This window comes from Mastomys coucha, unplaced genomic scaffold (genome assembly GCF_008632895.1).
Source record: "Mastomys coucha isolate ucsf_1 unplaced genomic scaffold, UCSF_Mcou_1 pScaffold9, whole genome shotgun sequence".
Classification (NCBI taxonomy): domain Eukaryota; kingdom Metazoa; phylum Chordata; class Mammalia; order Rodentia; family Muridae; genus Mastomys; species Mastomys coucha.
Window position 1 is genome coordinate 13,350,892 of NW_022196915.1, and position 19,639 is coordinate 13,370,530.

At 42.1% G+C, this 19,639-nt stretch overlaps 1 protein-coding gene across 5 annotated transcripts; it reads left to right on the forward strand.

Moving 5' to 3' along the window:
• Positions 1–227: 227 nt before the first annotated feature.
• Asb14 (ankyrin repeat and SOCS box containing 14) lies at positions 228–19,550 on the forward strand. Of its 5 annotated transcripts, XM_031362951.1 has the most exons (11): positions 228–350; positions 3,212–3,409; positions 6,630–6,685; positions 7,074–7,205; positions 7,292–7,450; positions 8,740–8,985; positions 12,215–12,386; positions 12,874–13,417; positions 15,313–15,466; positions 16,134–16,334; positions 17,025–19,550. In XM_031362951.1, exons 2-10 carry the CDS (start codon positions 3,288–3,290, stop codon positions 16,310–16,312), a joined length of 1,764 nt encoding a protein of 587 aa, XP_031218811.1. In that variant the 5' UTR covers positions 228–350; positions 3,212–3,287; the 3' UTR covers positions 16,313–16,334; positions 17,025–19,550. The 5 variants fall into 5 exon arrangements, with proteins under 5 accessions (XP_031218811.1, XP_031218808.1, XP_031218807.1 ...); XM_031362948.1 differs by lacking the exon at positions 17,025–19,550 and having other exon boundaries at positions 3,209–3,409; positions 16,134–17,003; XM_031362947.1 differs by lacking the exon at positions 17,025–19,550 and having other exon boundaries at positions 16,134–17,003.
• Positions 19,551–19,639: the final 89 nt, after the last annotated feature.

Below are 19,639 nucleotides of genomic sequence, written 5' to 3' on the forward strand. Positions count from 1 at the left end.
AAACCCTGTCTCGGGAAAAAAAAAAAAAATAGGAAAGAAAAGAAATTCTGTTTTCCAATGGCTATGTCCCTTAGTCTTAAGAACATGAATTCTTTTTCATGCTCAACACCCAGCAAATGCTTTCTATTTCCCAAAGAGGATGAAATCTTTTAAATTTGATGAATCTAGCAATGAAGAAAAGAGGTCATATTTCCAAACCCACATGTGAAAAACAAGGAGAACATGCCAGACTGTCTTATGATCAAGTATTTATAGTAAAGCTATTTATAATGGTCACCAGAGGGGAGTGGAGATCCAGATAAACTTGCAACATGGGAACTTCAGAGCAGCCCTGGAGGATGTAAAAAAAGGTAAAAATTAGTCTTTGGAGCCTATTCTATATACATCTAAGTACATCACAACGGTAATGTACTTTATAAATCACTTAGATCTTGTCTAATACACTGGCTGTTTTAACTGCTACTGTCCCTATTCTTTGTAGTGTATTTATCCCCACAGCATGGTCACTGTCAGTGTTTACTAGATAAAACAGAATTTTAGGCAACATTTACTGTGTACAGGAAAAATCATCTTTTGGGTGCTATAACCATTGAGAAAAACTCACCAGCTGTGTCTAAAATAAATCAATAACAAACACTTTCAACATTGCAAAAATGATCTGGGCTTTTTTTTTTAAATCCTTTTAAAAGTTTCATTTAATTATTTATTTACAAATGGGGGTTGTTATTTTACATTATTTATATTCATCTTTGCTTTACATTTTAAAGTTAGCAGGCAAATGGATTTTAGTATGGCATTTTCATAGGTGCGTGTCATTATACTCTGTCCCTGTCTCTCTGGTGGAGCCCCTTCCTTCTCTGTGTAGTTCTGCTTTTGGCTTTCATATATGTATCCCATCGCTCTCTTCTCTCCCTCCTTCCCCCTTTAAGACCATTTCCTCTGTGGTCCCCTTTCTACTTTTATGTAGCCTGTGAATGCACACACCCATGTGTTTGTGTGTTCAGGTGTGTATCTATGTGTCTGTGTGTATGCATGTGTGCATGTGTGCACATGTGTGTGTGTGTGTGTAAAAGGGAAAAGCTGATGTGGGGTGTGTACACTCCTCTGTTGTGCTCCACCTTATTTTAAAATTTTCTTTATAATTGACATTTTTATAGGTGCATATAATGAGAAATGGTTGTCTATTTCCTCCCAACATGTCCTCCTCCCAGCTTCAGGCCAAGTCCATGCCATGTCCAGTTAACGATGTCCTGATGTGTGTGTGTGTGTTTGGGGTGGGGGTGAGACCATCCACTGGAGCATGGGAATCCAATCAGTAGTCACATCTTTAAAAAAAAAAAAAAAAGATTTCTACTCCCCTAGAAAATATCAGCTACAATCGTTCTGCAGTGAGGGATGAGGCTTGGAAGTCACCTGGCGCACCTATGACTGAATCTGGAGGGTTTGATCTTGGGCAGTCTCTTGCGGGTGACTATACCTGCTGCGAATTCTTGCATGTGGAAAGAATGAAAGCTATGAAAGCTAGCCAGCAAGGACGAATGGTACTAGTTGGTTGAAGATTGACTTTTCTGTTGGTGTTTTTTGTTATTGTTTATTTTGTTTTGTTTTTTACTGCAGTGAAAGGCTTATCTTAGGGTCTTGTCCAGGAGTTGCCACGAGAAAACCAAGTCAATGGCAGTAGCCTGTGTTCTTTTGGAGGCCACAGAGATCTACCCCACCTGAGTTTTTTAGTACCAGGTCCCTCACTGAATCCATGCTCACCAATTTAGACTGGCTGACGAGGAAGTTCCAGGAACCTAGCTGTCTCTAGCCCTGTCTCCTGGATGCCTATGGCTAGAGATGTACCCTGCTACACATGGCTTTTTATATGGGTGCTGGGATGCAAACTTAGGTCCGTGTGTGTGTGTGTGTGTGTGTGTGTGTGTGTGTGTGTGTGTGTACTAACTGAGCTCCATCTCCTCAGCCCCACAAAGCAGTTTTAATTTGCATTTCCTTAATGGCTAAGAAAGTTGATAATAACCGACCATTTTCATTTGGTTGCTTTTCAGTTTGTAATATTTTTACTTATTCTAGTTTATTGCCATCAAAAACCACCACAGCCCAATCAGTCCTGCCAAGCTATGTCCATGCTTGTGGGCCCATCCCCTACAGTGTGAGCAACCTACCAGAAACAACATCCCTAAGAAAGTAACATTCTCTTCCTCTGCTAGCTGCAGGGGCTCACGAGGCCTCTCCTGAACCTATGCTGGCATTTAGACTGTTTTCATTTTATGTAGACCTTATGCTAGAACCACAGCTGCTATGCACTGATGCGTGAAGCCGCCATACCATGTCCAAAAGTCACTTACAACCCTCCTCCTCATCTGCTAGCACTTATATCCTCTCTGCCCCTTCTTCCTCAATGTTCCTTGAAAGGGAAATGTTGACATATGACCCACCCACTTGCTTATACTCCACACTTAAACCATTTATGAGTCTCCATATTAATCACCACTCATTGCAAACAGGTGCTTCTGTAGCCAAGATTAGAGCAGCAGAAACCTATGATTACAAACAAATTTAGAAATCAGTGTGACAACATGTCAATTTAGTAAAACAGCAACTGTAGGTAGGTCTCCAAGGACTTATGATCTGTCAGGCAGCATGATCAAAAGCAACAGCACCAAGTATGAAATCCTTTCTGTGGCTCAGGCATCACAGCCAATCAGAAAGGGGTTAGTTAGTTCTGGAGCTGCTAGGGACATCTTCCTAAAGCTGCCGCCATTGTGAGATGCAGCCTCCAGTGCTGGATGAGGCTTGGCTGTCTTCCTTCTCCGGAAGCCTGCATATCCCCTCCCACACTATGTAGGCAGTGCACTGGCCCTCTGAAATTCTCCTTTTGAGGCCTGTCTGTACACTCCATTGGCCACTGACTAGGTAGGTCATTTGAGGGGTTGGGCATTTAATTTTTTGCAGTTCTTTATATTTTTAGACATTAACCTCTGGAATATTGTTGGCAACGATTTATAACCTAAGTCTCATATGAAAGGAAGATTTTCTTGAATAAGCTTTAAATAAATGTGTATTTACAGAAACTTCTGAGTCTATGGCAATCCAAAAACTCTTAAAATCATGGGGAAATTTTAAATGTATCTTTTGTTTTAAAAATTTGTGTTTCATTCATTCATCCATCCTATCAAGTCTTCTAAATGTCACCTATATTTTTAAGCAGTTGAAAAAGCCTTTTCACAACTGGAAAAAATATTTCAGTTCCTTCCAACTTGAAAATCTACCTAGCCAAGCTTCACATGGACTACCACAGCAGTGACGAGGACGCAGATGCTGACTTTGACACACAGCTCATCATCCAACAGAGTCTGCTGGATATTTACAAGCCAGGAATAACTCAGCCCACTCCAGAAGATGAGAGGTAATGGCTGTCTCTTCAGCAATGAGTATTAAGGAGCACTCCATTGAGAGGAGTCATGATCTTAATGTCACGAGCACAGATGGGAAAGCCAGGCAGGAAGACTGGGGCTGTCTTCTTTTTCTTTTTCAGTAGTTGTTGAAATTGAACCCCAGGCCACATAAATGCAAGGCATGCATTGTACCACTGAGCTACATTTCCCAGAGAATAACTGTAACTTAAGCGTGTATAAGACATGATGCCCAAATGCACACACACACAAACACACAAACAAAAAACCTTGGAAAATTTAGTAAGGAGGCTGGAGAGTTGGCTCAGCGGTGAAGACATCCTGAGTTCAGTTCTCAGAAACCACAGGGTGGCTCCCAACCATCTATACTGGCGTGTGATGCCCTCTCCTGGCCTGCAGGCATACATGCAGGCAGAACACTGTATAAATAATAAACAAAAATAAATCTTTAAAGAAGAAAAGAGTTGCTGGAGGGCAACACCTGGGTGAGAAGATGCTCACTGAAACCAGAAGGAAGGAATGAACCCAGTCTCTGTGAGCCAGGGAGGGCCATATCACAATTGTCCTGTGGGGTCTAAGTGACACATGAATCTAAGTGAGACACGTAGATGATCATCTTAGTGAGGCAGGCGAGGAGCCCAGTCTTCATCTACGAAGATCCAAAGGAGGGATGGTAACCTCAGAAAAGACTGATGTCTGTGTAGGTGGGTTAGAGTAGAAGCAGCCCCCAGGTCTCTAAATGGTATAGGAACCTCTGTCACCTGGATATGGGTGGTTCACAGTCAAGCACAGCCAGCTTTCTAATCACCAACGCCAACACCCATGAGGTTGAAACCACTTTTTCCACCTAGGGTGACAAGCCCAATTTGGTTGGCATAGCAACCTCTACCTGCTCAGGTGACACAGGGTGTTTTTTAACCTTACATGATCTGACAATTAAGTATGGATGACGGATTGCATCAGACCTACAGGATTTTTAAAGATTTATTTTGTATTTTGGATGTCTGTGTCTGGTGCGGATTTATGCTTGTGAGTGCGGGTGCTTGTGGAAGCCACAGGCATCAGATGGCCCTGGAGCTGGAGTTATGGGTGAGGGTGAACTGCCTGGTGTGTGTTCTGGGAACCAAACTCCGATCCCCTATAAGAGCAGTCCATGCTCTTGGTCATTGAGCCATCTCTCCACCATCCTGTTGTATTTTCTCTATGTAGCAAACTCATGGTGTGATCACAGTCTGCCATGTACTTCATAACTATTTAACTCACATGTTAAGTCTCATCACTTCCCTATGGGAGGTGCTGCTATTTTTCCCATTTAGAAATAAGGAAACTGAGGCACACAAGAGTAACTTACTCAAGCCCACTCAGCTAAGGAAGTCCAGGCAATCTGACACACTCTGAGCTTTCTTTTTACCACACTGTTCCTACACACTGGTGCTTACTTTAGGGTGATGACTAAAATAATACTTACATCCTAAAGTTTTATAAAGAAATCAGACTTCTTAGGTTGTCCTGTCCTCCGATTGTGGTTTTAAAATGCACCACCAAGTAACTGATTTTGAATTAATAATTTTGTTCTGAAAAGTGTAAGAGATTTAGACTAAGTACAGTATGGAAATGTTTCACGGAAATTGAGATTGTAATCATCACATAAATTTCATCTATTAAACTTCAAAATTTGCACGATACCTAGGAAAGACTGCTGTTTGGGTCAGGCACTTGTTGGTGTTAGAAATCTAGAGTGGGAGAGCTGGAGAGATGGCTCAGCGGTTAGGAGCACTGACTGCTCTTCCAATGGTCCTGAGTTCAAATCCCAGCAACCACATGGTGGCTCACAACCATCTATAATGGGATCTCTGATGTCCTCTTCTGCTGTGTCTGAAGAGAGTAACAGTTTACTCATTTACATAAAATACATAAATCATTTACATAACAAAGCAAATCTAGAGTGGGGACTGGATAAAGTGTTTGCTGTACAAACATGAAATCCTGAGTTCGTATCCCCAGCACCCACATAAACCGTGGTGTATGTCTGTAACCTCAGTGCTTGGGGTTTTGGCCAGCCAACAGCCAATCTGGCTGAACTGTTGAGATCCAGGTGAGAGACCTCCTCTCAAAAAAACATGAAGAATCAGTTAAGTCAGCAGATACTGACCTCTAGTCTTTCATACACACACACACACACACACACACACACACACACACACACACACACACACACACACACAGGAGGGATCCAGAACCAGAGAACTGTGTAAGGTAGCAGTAAGACTGTGGTAGCTTCTTACAGAACGTATGGACACTAACATAGCAGCAAGCCCATTAACACAGTCTTAAATGTTAAAGACGCATGTTAATGTCTAAACTCAACTGAGTAATCGGAGAAAAGAATCTAGGATTCAATTCAGGCACAGCAGTGCATGCCTGTGGTCCCTGCAGAGGCAGAAATGAAGCAGGCAAATGAAGCAGCTCTGGGCTACACAGTGAGACCCCATCTTGACATTTAAAATTTCATAGACAAAGCTTTAATGTTTAGATATTTTTATAACAGTATAATTTAAACTGTCTGTTTCCTGAGAGAGAATTCTGACTCTGGGGACATTTTAAAGCTCACACTCTGGTTATGTATGTATGGGTTTTTTTTTTTTTTTTTTTAGCAATAATAGTTTGTAAGTCATAGAGTAACTATCAGTTTTTCCATGTTGTACAATGGTATTTCAATCTCAGGTGGGTTTGAGTCAGATTTGCAACATTTATTGACGGCATATTCTGTGTTCTGGGCTCCCCTGTAGACTCGTTTCCTTGCCTCCCAAAAGCTGTAATAAGGAATTGCAGGTGTGGGAGGGCAGTTTCCCTAAAATGTGTTAAGGAACAACATACTACATTTTACAAATGGAATCTCTCTCTCTCCCTCTCTCTCCCTCCCCCACCTCTCTCTCTCTCTCTCTCTCTCTCTCTCTCTCTCTCTCTGTCTCGCACACATACGTGAGCATGTGGGGGTGTGCATGAGTGTATGCACTGGGGATCAAACCCAAGGCGTTGTGCATGCTAGGCCAGCTCGCTAATGCTAAGCTGCCCCCCCACCTTTGTGGCAAGTGACTCTATTAGGGGCTCCTTGGTTGCTTCACACTAGAGCTCACTCCTGAGTGCCTGCAGCTGCCTCGGGTTTCAATCAGAAATGTTAGATTTATAATTGCCTTTTTTTTTTCTGTGCAGATCCCATTCCTTTCCGAGTGATGACTATAAGAAGATAGCTGAAGCAATCGAGACAGTTAAGTACTCTTCCTGTCCAGCTTGTGGCGAGGTACGGTAGCGGTGGCATTTCCTTCCAAAAGCGTGGAAACAGGTTCTATTGCAGACTGGACATTGGGGGATCCAGAGACTGAAGCGGTCTTTTCTGGGAGAAAATATTTCAGAGTAACCTATCAAAGAATGCCACAGTTCCTGCGTAGACAGAGCTAGGGATGCCCCTGGGCCTGGGCGGTGAGAAATGCGGAGTGCGAAGCTTCAGTGCCTGTCCTAGGACGTTGAAAGGTGCCTGTCGTTGAAGCCGGTGCTTGGATTCTGCTCATTCACACTGGCTTTGGTGGTAGACTTCAGAAGCGTGCGGGCCTCCTGTGGGCGCCAAATGTGAATCTCTTTGGTTTTCCCTGTCACTAGGTAAGGAAGATGCTCTGGCACATTTTGCCAAGTACCATCCTGCCTTTGATGAAGCCGATGGGAATGGCTGGCTTCCTCTGCATAAGGCAGCAGTGCAGTTAAACAAGAACATCTTAGAAATAACCCTGAACGGTAAACTCCTCCCCTTCCCCCGATGCTTCCGAGGAATACATTTATTTCTTCCTCTGAACCTGTGTGGTGTGATGAATTTATTTCAGCTTCCAAACCCAGCACTTGGGAACGAACCACCGGTAACGGCGAAACCCCACTTTTTTTGGCTGTCAGCAGTAGCCTCCTGGAAAATGCCCATTTCCTCCTTCTCCGTGGCTGCAATGCAAATGCTAAGAATTCTGAAGGCAATTCCCCTCTTCTTACAGGTGAGCGCATACAACATTGTCTTTGACGAAGAGTCGTGGCCCCTCCATGCCCGCATTTTTTGTTAATTTTGACAATTTGGCCCCACTGATCACACACAAAAACCTGCTCTCTAACTTGTAGCTAGCTGGGTGTGGTGTCTTTCATTTACAACCAAGCATTCTTGACTTTGAGGCCAATCTGGGTCACATAGTGAGTTAAAAGCTAGCATGGATTTTGAAAATCTGTCCCAAGGAAGAAAAATTTAAGACAGAAAAATCCTCTGAGTAAGAACAAAGATAGTTGGGAAAGGTAGAGAATTCTAATCTGGCCCTCTAACCCAGCACGAACGCAATTCTTACCAGCATGGCGCTGCTGGGCTCTGAGTCTTTCCATTCATAGAAAAACAACACTGCGCCCAGAAGCCTCTTCTGAGAAGGCTGTGTACAACTTCTGAGAAGGTTTGTACAACTCAGGATGTACAAGAACCACAGGTCAGGTCTACCCTCTCAAAACCTCCGGTGTCTGTGTGATAAGTGTGTGTAAAAGTCTCATGTTAAAAACAAACACACATTAAACTCTGAAGGCTCTCACAATGGTGGGAAGCCAGTTCCTCTCAGGAACTCTGCCTTCTCTTCATTCTCTCTGACTGCGGTGCTGCGCAGGTCCAGGCCTGCACTTGCTTTTGTTTGTTTTGGTTGTTGCTAACTGCAAAGAACCTCAGGGAGTATTCTGTACGCCACACTTTGGAAACCAGGTCCAAACCCTCACTTCCGGTGAGCTCTGCCATTCGCCTATGCATATGTAAATTCCATCGTGCTCATCCGTCTGTTTTGCAGAGATGGTCTGTGTTGACTTTAAGGTTTTCCTTCTCAGCAGCTACCAGTGTCTTAAGACTCAGGGCACGCCTTTAATCCCAGCACTTGGGAGGCAGAGGCAGGTGGATTTCTGAGTTTGAGGCCAGCCTGGTCTACAGAGTGAGTTCCAGGACAGCCAGGGCTACACAGAGAAACCCTGTCTCGAAAAACAAAAACAAAAAAATGTGCTTCCTAAACACAGAATGCTGGAGCACGGGGACGAGGGAGAGAGTCTCTTAGGATGCTGAGGGGCAGGCCAGGTAACTGTGGTAGTGGTGCATGCCTTATACCAGAACTTGGGAGGCAGAGGCAGGTGGATCTCTGTGAGTTTGAGGCCAGCCTGGTCTGGAAATCAAGGCTCAAAAACCCAAAAACAAAAAACAAAAAGCTAAAGGGCACCAGCTAATGTAACACTTACCTTGTATTGCCATAACGTCCACCTCACAATCCCCCAGCTGTTCTGAGAGACTCCTACGACGTGGCCACCTTGCTGATTAGCCACGGAGCAGATGTCAATCTTCGATGTGCCAATGAGAGGACAGCTCTCCATGAAGCTGCCAAGCTAGGCAGACAGGAAATGGTAAAGCTGATGCTGAGCTCCGGAGCATACCCGGATGCACGGAGCTCCTACGGATTCACGCCTCTTGCCCTTGCTGCTCAAGGTGGACACACTGAGATCATGCAACTATTACTGCAGAAAGGCAAGGCTTGCCTGATGGGTGATTGGGGGTTGGGGGAAAGGGTACTGAGATCCAAGGGTGAGGCTTTAGGGATTCTTATTGTTGATTTTAAGATCTCGATCTCTCTCGCTCTCGCTTTCCCCTCTCTTTTGGCAGAACCTAGAAGAAATGTTAACATTCCTGCACTTTGGTTTAATTTTTAAAAATCACCAGTTACAGCACTTCTTCCAAAACACCCATTCTCTTATCGAAGCACGGTTATAATGATTCTAGATTGTGGTTTAACTAGCATGGACACAGCTCAGAAAATATACAGATCACTGAAATCATCATTAACGTGTCCAATGACACAGTGCATCTATAGCTTTTTTCCAAATAAGCTACCTCGTACCCAGATCTAATAAAGACCACAACAATGTAATTATCTTCTTTCTCCTTATGCCCTGGAGCTTTGGTTGTTTTTTTTTTGTTTTGTTTTGTTTTATTATTATTATTATTATATAGACATACCAGAAGAGGGAGTCAGATCTCATTACGGATGGTTGTGAGCCACCATGTGGTTGCTGGGATTTGAACTCAGGACCTTCGGGAGAGCAGTCAGTGTGCTCTTACCTACTGAACCATCTCACCAGCCCAGAGCTTTGGTTTTTAGTAATGTGTAGTTCAGGTTTGCAATACCTGACAGAGTCCCTTCTATTACAGAGCAGCCTGTACTTTGTATACTTCTTTTCTATATAGGAAGCAGATCTCCAACAAATACTGTTGAATTTTAGCATGATGTGGTCTAAGAGACATCTAAAGTTACTCACTAGAAAGTCAAAAAGTAAACACGAGCCCTGTCATCTTTGAAGAAAGGGGTCTCGTCTGTCTCTGTGTCTCTGTGTCTCTGTGATGTGTTTTATTAGGGTTTAAGCAAAAGCCTTCTGTATTCTAAGCAAGAACTCTAATAATAAATTGCATCCCTAGCCTAAGAGTAATCCTTTGCTTAGGCTTACTGACTTAAACACAGAGATGGAGGGACACCAACAGCTCTTAAAGCTTTTACCCTTCAGGTGAACTAGCATTTGCTGGTTGAGCAGGTTGAGCGCTCATTTGCCAGTGAGCCAGGATTTGAAGCCATATCTGACTCTAAATCACATTGTTTTGCCACCCTGTGTGGCCACAGCAGCTACGTGCTGTGATAGCTCTCACCTTTAATTCCAGCACTTGGGAAGCAGAGGTAAGCAGATCTCTGTGAGTTCCAGGCCAGCCTTGTCTACAGCACTAGTTCCAGGATAGCCAGGACTGTTACAGAGAAAACCCCTGTCTCACAAAAAACAAAAAACAAACAAAAGAAAACAAAAAAGGAAGCTTGGGTCTGGAGAAGTGCACACAAGTCTAATTGCCTTTCTTGTCTATTAGCTGTGTGCCATTAAGTGAGAGAATATTAGAGCCTACTTCTGAGCTTGGTGGTGAAGTTTAGAAATTCTTTACTTTTGTTTATCTTTGATTTTGAAACAGAATCTCTTTATGTAGCTCTTGCTGTCCAGGAGTTTGCCATATAGATCAGGGTGGCCCCAAATCCAGAGATCCGTGTGTCTCTGCCTCCTAATGCCTGGCTAATATTTTTAATTACATGTGTCTCTATGTGTGTATATGCCATGAATGTGTACGTGTCACAGAAAGCTAGAAAATGGCACTGGACCCCCACAACTAGAATTGAAGGTGGTTGTGAGCCATCCAACCTGGAACTTGAAACTGAATTCCAGTCTTCTGGAAGAGCAGCAAGCACTTTAACCACTGCCCTCTCTCTCCAGCCCCAAGTTTAGAAATTTTTATACAGATAAAGGGACTAGGACTTAATTAACACTCGAAAACCATCTATTAGATTGCTTAGTATATTCTAGGAACAAGGTCTTGCACAGCCCTTGTGATAAGGAGTCTGCTCTAAACTAAAGGCACACCCTCCCATTGAGATATAAAGATGCTCAGAATGTGCTCGGCTTCACTGAAACATCTGACATCGATGCACACATCTTTCTTTTCTTCGCCTCTCAGCTCCCCTCCCAGTCGCTGCCCTAGATCTAGAGGGCACTTACCCTACAACTGACAAACATGGTACACTTAGCCTTGTAGCTATCAAAGTTAGGGGCTGGAGAGATGGCTCAGCAGTTATAAGCAAAGGTGGACCAAGATTTGGTTCCCAGTCACAACAATCAGTAACTCCAGTTTCAGGGGATTCGATGCCCTCTTCAGACCTTTGTGAGCAGCAAACATGCATGGGATACACATACATGCAGAGGAACACTCATGTGCATAAATAAATATAAAAATAAAACAATTAGCACCTGTTATAGTAAAGCACTAAGAACCAAAGATGATATAAAATGTGTGCTCCCTTTTCTCAAGTGTTATCTATATAAACTAGTTGGGGAAGAAAACCATGGGATAAAAGTAGTTTCTAAATAATAGTTCAGGCCAGGCAATGGTGGCACATGCCTTTAATTCCAGCACTTGGGAGGCAGAGGCAGGCAGATTTCTGAGTTCGAGGCCAGCCTGGTCTACAGCATGAGTTCCAGAATAGCCAGGGCTACACAGAGAACCCCTGTCTTAAAAAGCCAAAATAAATAAAATAAATTAATAATTAATTAATAAATAATACTTTGGTTGGCTTTCAGTATAGTTTAATATGTTGTTTGACACTTGGAACTCCAGTAGGAATACTTGGTAAAAGGCAGCTTTCTTTCTAGGCTGTCTCTTATAAAAGCCACCCTAACCCATGACTCACTTGCATGGACAGTGGCATTAATAAGCAACTATATTGCCAGGCAGTGGTGGCGCACACCTTTAATCCCAGCACTTGGGAGGCAGAGGCAGGTGGATTTCTGAATTCAAGGCCAGCCTGGTCTACAGACTGAGTTCCAAGATAGCCAAGACTACAGAGAGAAACCCTGTCCCGGGGGAAAAAAAAAGCAACTATATTTGCCATGTCTTCTAAGAGTATTTTGATGAAAGGGGGCATTTGTAATTTTTAAGTTATTAGAGACTGTTCCTAGTAACTCTAGTTCTTCCTAGTTACCGTTGAGGACAGGTTGAGTTACTGATGGTTGCTGGGAACCAAACCCTGGTCCTCTGGAGGAGCAACAGTTGCTCTTAGCTGCTGAGTCCTCTATCCAGCCCGACTGCTTTTCAGCAGACATAGTGGTACATTAATGTTGCTTACGTGATACAGTGAAAAGGACCTCCGCCTAACGAGACTTCTTCTTTCCAGGAGCTGACGTTCACAGTCAGGCCTCTGACTCTTCCTCTGTTTTACTTGAAGCTGTTAGAGGAGGGGACCCAGAATCTGTGAGCCTCTTGCTAGAGTACGGGGCTGATGCCAACATTCCTAAGAGTTCAGGCCACCTGCCCATTCACGTGGCAGCTGACAAAGGCCATTTCCTGTAAGTTCAATTCTGTAATTGTAAATAACAGGAAATAACTAGTTTGTGTTTTTTTTAAAAGATTTATTTATTATTATATGTAAGTCCACTGTAGCTGTCTTCAGATACTCCAGAAAGGGAGTCATAGCTTGTTACAGGTGGTTGTAAGCCACCATGGGTTTGCTGGGATTTGAACTCAGGACCTTCAGAAGAGCGGTCAGTGCTCTTAACTGCTGAGCCATCTCTCCAGCCCCTTGTTTGATTATTTGGAAATATAGAAAGTCTTGGGTCTCAGATGACTGAGCTACTTCAGAGTTTTTAACCTAAAAGAGTGGTTCTACTAAATTGTACTTGACATCTGAGTTTCTTAATGAAGGAACTCCCACTTCTGTTAGAGGCCTTCAATACTGCCTGATAAACGTAGCATTCAATGTAGGGATAATAGTATCATAAGCAGGTTAACTCTGCACCATAACAACCTAAAGTGCACTTTGAAATTCTTCCTCAGAGCTCTAAAGGTATTGGTCCCAGTCACAGATATCGCGGCCATCAAGAAGAGTGGGATCAGTCCAGTTCACTGCGCAGCAGCGGGGGCGCACCCCCAATGCCTGGAGCTTCTCATTCAGGCTGGATTTGATGTGAATTTCATGCTGGATCAGAGAATCCGTAAACATTATGACGATCAAAGGAAGTCAGCCTTGTATTTTGCCGTTTCAAATGGTGACCTCTCTTCAGTTAAGCTGCTTCTGAGTGCTGGAGCTCTACCTAATCAAGACCCAGTCAACTGCCTACAGATAGCTCTCAGGATGGGCAACTATGAGCTCATAAGTCTATTACTGAGGCATGGGGCCAATGTTAATTACTTCTGTCGAGTTAACCCTTTGCATTTCCCATCAGCACTGCAATACACACTGAAAGACGAAGTCATGCTCAGGATGCTGTTAAACTATGGCTATGACACTGAGCGATGTTTTGACTGTCCTCATGGGGAAAGGGTTCATCGGCTTTGTACTTTTGAAGGCTGGACATCTACAGTTATTAAAGATACTATGGTAAGCCTACAGTACTGCTAGTATTACCTAAACATTTATTATCTTGTAGCCTTAGAACTGTAACAATAGACATGATGTGCCCTTGGAAAAGCTCATGTTTGTAAGATTCTGATACCATAAAATAACTAAACCCAACAGTGGGAAGATGTAAAAAGTACAGAAACAATTCAGAGAAGAAAGTGACTTCAGCCATAACTATGAAGATATTTCACAAGTTCAACCCAAAAGCAAGGTTTTAAAGAATGGACAGTCTTCGGGCAGTGGTGGCGCACACCTTTAATCCCAGCACTTGGGAGGCATAGGCAGGCAGATTTCTGAGTTCGAGGCCAGCCTGGTCTACAGAGTGAGTTCCAGGATAGCCAGGGCTACACGAAGAAACCCTGTCTCGAAAATCCAAAAAAAAAAAAAAAAAAAAAGAATGGACAGTCTTGCATTCTGGCTACTTTTTATTTGAATGATTTATTTAGCTAAAATTTTTCTAAGTTCTCCATACTATGATCACTGGGTTTCTTTCCTTATCTCCTTTAGCTCTCAGCTCTGATCACTCCATTTCCTCTGGCCATCCTTTTGATGAGGACAGACCCCCCACACACACAGCGCCTCTTCACTTTGCCTTACCGCCTCTGCCATCTCCCTCACCTTCAAGTTTTTCCAAGGCTTAATTCTACTTTCCAAGTCTCACTGCAAGTGTCCTCTCCCAGAGGCCCTTCCCTGGCCGCCTTAAGTATGTCCTTCTCTCAATCACCCTCTTATTGTGGAGATTGGTTCTTTTATAGCATTCATCTACAATTATCATTTTAATTCTTTTGCCCCTTCATAGATATATGAGCATCAGCTCCTGGTCATTTGTTTATGGGCTTTTAAGTCTGTGCTTGGCACATAATGGATGTTTTATACATACCTGAATTTATATTATCAAAATTTGAAAACAGGATGATGAATGGGAGACTTTGAAACAGTTTGATGAAGTGAAAGGTTTTATTTTAGGTAATTGGTGTAGGAGTTACTTTGTGCACTGATTAGGCATTTAAACATATACCATCTGGTATTATTTTCTAAACAGTTCATAAAGTACGACTTCAATTCTCATTTGGGCATTTTGTCTAAAGGCACATAAATTATTTAAAGACAGAAATTGTCATTGTTCAAGCATCAGAATCAGATCTAGGTTATAAATAAAAAAATGCAAAAAAATACTAAAAGCTTTGGTAAAGTAGCATCTGGGTAGGAAGGCATACACGTGGCCCCATCTACTCAGAAGGCATTACTTAACACCAGCCTGAGCAACACATTAGGACTCAGTAAGACACAGAAAAACAAAAGCAGGGTTAGCAAGATGGCTCACCAAGTTAAGGTGCTTACCACCAAGCCTAATGACCCGAGTTTGATCCCTGGAATCCACAATGGAAGGAGATAACTAACCCTGTAACATTGTCTTCGGACCTCAATACATGTTCACGCATGAACGCACACATGCACATACATAAACAAATGATTTTTAAAAAAAATAGAACCAGAAGTAAGTAATCTTCCAAGCACATCGTGTCATAGCTTCGTGTTTAACAGGAGAAACACACTCCCACATTCCAGCCGCCCCGATGGCTGCCTGTCTCTTGCTTTTCTTTAAGGGTATGGGTAGCTACTCGGACTCCCATTCACATCTAGTGGCTAGACCTGCCAAAAGGTCATGGCTAGTGGCAAGGCAATCTTGGTTGCAGCAAATCAAGTGACAACCATACAGCACAACCTGCCACTCACTGCCTCATGTGAGGGTCTGAGGCCACACTGAAATCAGGTGACAGAGCTTAGCTCATGACAGTTTACACTCTGTTACTCTGCTCAACCATGGTGCTCAGTGCTGATTGTCCTTTGTTTTCTGCTTGTTTTCCTCCCAGTTTTGTGAAGTCATAACTTTGTCATGGCTACAGCATCTCTCTGGGAAAGTTGTTCGTGTAATGCTTGATTATGTTGATCAAGTTCAAATTTGTTCAAAATTGAAAGCTGTGCTGGAAAAACAAAAGGTCTGGCCAGAAATACATTTAATCTTGAGTGAGTATCGTTCTCATAGAAAATTCTTACCAAAACACTAAGTGTGTTATTTTATTTTTAGAACACTTCTGATTAGAAGGTTGACCTAAAAAAAGAATAGAAAAATATTATTCCTTTAAAATGGTGCTATTCATAACCACAATTAATGTGTGTTTATCATCACTTTCCAGCAAATGAAATCTAATGACTTTGTAGGTAGGTAAACAACCTAATGGCTATGGATCAATTTACACCCAGGAACTGTAAGTTATACATAGCAAGAGCAAGAAGGAATGCTACATTCTAACCTCGTAGCATATTAAAGTGACACTCTTCTATATGGATTTGTTCACTTAGATCAAATTAATAAGATTTTCTTTTAGTTCATTTCTCCTGGGGTGATCTTTGAGCTTTTAACTAATCCCAAGAGATAGGACAGAGAGCCAATATTTAGGAACTTGAAGGACTTGAGTCTCATAAGCCAGACTCACAACTGATGTAGTTCTGAAACTGTCTGCATAGAAGGCCATGAGAAGGACTGAAAAGCTGTTTCCCTATGACAGGGATGCCAAATATAAACCTTGTAAACACAGATATCAAAAACATTTGTCAACTAAGCCCTCGGCTCACCAGAAAAAAAAAGAAAAAAAAAAAAAAAAACCAAAGCAATTCTTTCTTTTTGTCTTAGCCAATCCCCGTTCTCTACAACATCTGTGCCGCCTTAAGATCCGGAAGTGTATGGGACGATTACGTTTGCGCTGCCCTGTCTTCATGTCATTTCTTCCGCTGCCCAATCTCTTAAAAGCTTACGTCCTTTACAAAGAATATGACCTTTTTGGCCAAGAAAGTTCCACAGGAACATGGTAACTGAGCTCTTCTAAAGGAAAAGGTATAATCTGCAGCATTTTTCTTAGCAATTTGCTTGTTGTAAATGATTTTTTCTTCTCTTTACTCAGTAAAATTTCAGCGTAGACTACATTGTTTAAAAGTCCATTCTGTGTGGGATACCTCCCTATGACCTGTCATTCAGAAGTTTCAGGAAACTTTCAAATAACACATTATTTGAATTATCATTGAATACAAATAATCATTGTTCTTGACTACTCACCATAACTCAGTGAGACAGTACTGAAAACATCACACACTTTGGGGGCAGGACACAGCGATATCAACAAATATCTCCCAGCTGGCTAGCTTTTCCAGTAGGGCAAGTTGTTCCGCAGATATTGGTGGGAGTGGGATGAGACTCACCACTGCCTTACCCGGCTGGAGACTCTGCATGCTACAATATCTCACTGCCAGGCAAAATGTGCTCTTGATGCAATTGTGGCCAACTACACTCTGGTTTTGAGACTCACTCTGCATGAAGGAATTCATGTCTGATACTATAACCCTGTTTGTGGGTGCGGGTGGGGAGTGTTGCTCTTGTTGCTAAAGCCCCAGGCTGTAAAGGTCATGAGCCTTAGGAGGGAGCTTACTGATATTTTGTTGCTAAATGAACATGTCAAATTGCCTTTAAAATCTGTTATATTCATAAATGAGTTCTCTCAGCCTTGGACAGAGATGTTTCTTTTTTCAGTGGTGTCAATTAAGGCAGAGACTCCTAACTGGTGAAAATGTGGGAATAAATAATTGCTGAGTGCTCAGCCGTAAGCAGAACATTCATAATCTGGCCCTCCGAGGCTAAGAGCACATGACAGAAGGAACAGAAAAACTGTTAAGAGCAAGAAGATGGGGATGGGGGCTATAAAAACTGTATATAACATGGTCATCATGATCTCATGAACTATAGACACTGTGGGTAGGACTGCACATGACTGGGCCCACCAACATCCCATCACAGTACCCAAGGGAAAGTGCTTGCCACATTAGCCTGATGACCAGGATTTGATCTCTACTAGCAAGAGAAAACCAACTCCAACAAGTGTCTTCTGATCTCCACATGCACACCATGGCTCATACACACACACACACACACACACACACACACCATTTCTCTAAATTAATAATAATAAAAAAATCCCATCAAGGATCATGGCGAGATCACGAGGCCCCACTATTCCCAGAAGAGGAGCTACTGGTAATTGGCAGCTGCTAAGGGAAAGGAGTCACTTTCTTCAGTGGTATAACCCTGGAAGCTGTTCATACTCCGAGAAGTTAATTACTTGTATGGGACAGTCACATCAGTGCTGCTCTGTCTGCAAAATCATGCAAGCAACCCTAGTTACCCAGTGAATTGGATGGATGGATGGATAGATAGATAGATAGATAGATAGATAGATAGATAGATAGATAGATTAGATTAGATTGGATGGATGGATGGATGGATGGACGGACAAATAGACATACAGACAGATAGGAAGGAAAGGGAACATACTGCAGGGAAGAAAGGGTTTGGCAGGAGTGTAAAAGGGATAAGAGGAGGTGATGGTAAACATAATCAAAAAATATGTATGTGAAACTATCAAAAATAAATTTTAAAAATTGTAAAGTAGCTCTGAAGGCAGGTATGATGGTATATGCCTACAATCCCAGCTCTTGGGAGACAGAGGCAGAAGAATCAAGAATTCAAGGTCACCCATGGCTACAAGGTAAATCCAAGGAAGCTTTGGCTGTATGAGACTGTCTCAAAAACAAACAAAAAAAGTAGCTTTGAACATAGCTTCTCAACATTTGCCTAAAACTGTAAGGTAATTACAATTCAAAACCAAAAGCTCATCCAAGTACAGTGGCACATGCCTAGAATCCAAACTATTCAGGTGAGGTAGGAGGACCTCAAATCAAGGACATCCTAGGCTATAGGGCAAGACCTTGAGAGCTAATACAAATTTCAAGTAACTGAGATACATGCAGTCCTAATAGTGTGCTGATCTTATAGTAAGTGCATAAATGCAATTTCTTTGTGCTTAAAACAACAATTTCTGACCACTTTTTTTTTTTCTTAACTCTGCTGGCCCGGAACTCAAAGATGGACCTGAATGCTAGAATTAAGTGTGCACAACCATCCCTGGCCATGCCTCTTGTAATCTTACAGTATGTCTTACTGATTCAAATGAATAGAATAGCAGCCCCATTACATGACCTAGAAATTAGCAGTCCATGTACCACACCCACAACCCCAGTGCCAACTTAGCTATGACACCATCTCTTCATAGCCAAGTACACAGACAAGGTAATTTAGAACTCTAGATTGACATTTCATCACTGACAGGAAAAACACTAGCCATCTTTCTGGAAATTCCTGGTTATGGTTCACCAATTACCGATTGTGATCCCTGGCAGAAGAATTTAAAGTGTTTTCAAGTCAATGAACATATGTTTTTTGCACTCAACACAGGCTGGTCCTGAACAGGGAGGGCTCACTACCACAGAAGATGCCATTTTAAGTTTTTATTTCTATACTATATTACCTGTATAGAGTATTTAAATTGTTATTCTTTTACTAGTGTGTATATAAGTAAAAGATACTTAAGTTTTTACTCAGATATACGGGCTTATATGCAAAGTTGAGGAAGAATATAGGTGTTGATTAGGCCACACTGTGTCTTGTTCAAATGGCACAGAAGAGTGGTATACCCCATCTCACGGAAGCCCAGTTAGCCATCACACTGAAGCTCTCACATCAGTCTCAGTATTTTTAGCATCAGCATAGTTAATTTTTAGTACAACTAACGGTCTTTGACTTCCAATACAGGGACCCATGGCTACACTAGGTCCTTGAGTAAACACACTTTGTTACACTTCAATTTCTGCAATGCTAGTGAACTTGAAGACTTTAAGTCATGCATGCACTTAGGTAAGTCATAAAATTCTAGTTAATTTCATCCACTCCCTTGACCTACAAGTATATACACATTTTTTAAAATCTCAAATAAATTAGCATACAAATGCTAAGTTCTTGCTTGGTTCAACTACACAGAGCACATGGAATAAATCCATTAGTATTAAAACTACAAGTCCAAGCTGCTTAAGCTAGAGCAAACAACCTGCCTTCTTAACTAGAAGAATTTCTTCAAGTAGGATAACTGCATAAAGCACGTACCATAAATAACTTACTGGAGTAATTATTAAAGTCTCTTTCCTTTGCTATAAAAAAAGTCAACAAAACTTTTCTTGAGTTTTGCCTGTTGCCTTTTGCCTGTTGTGGAATTGCTTTGGGGTGAAATGTGTTACAATAGATTAAAAGAAACTTTA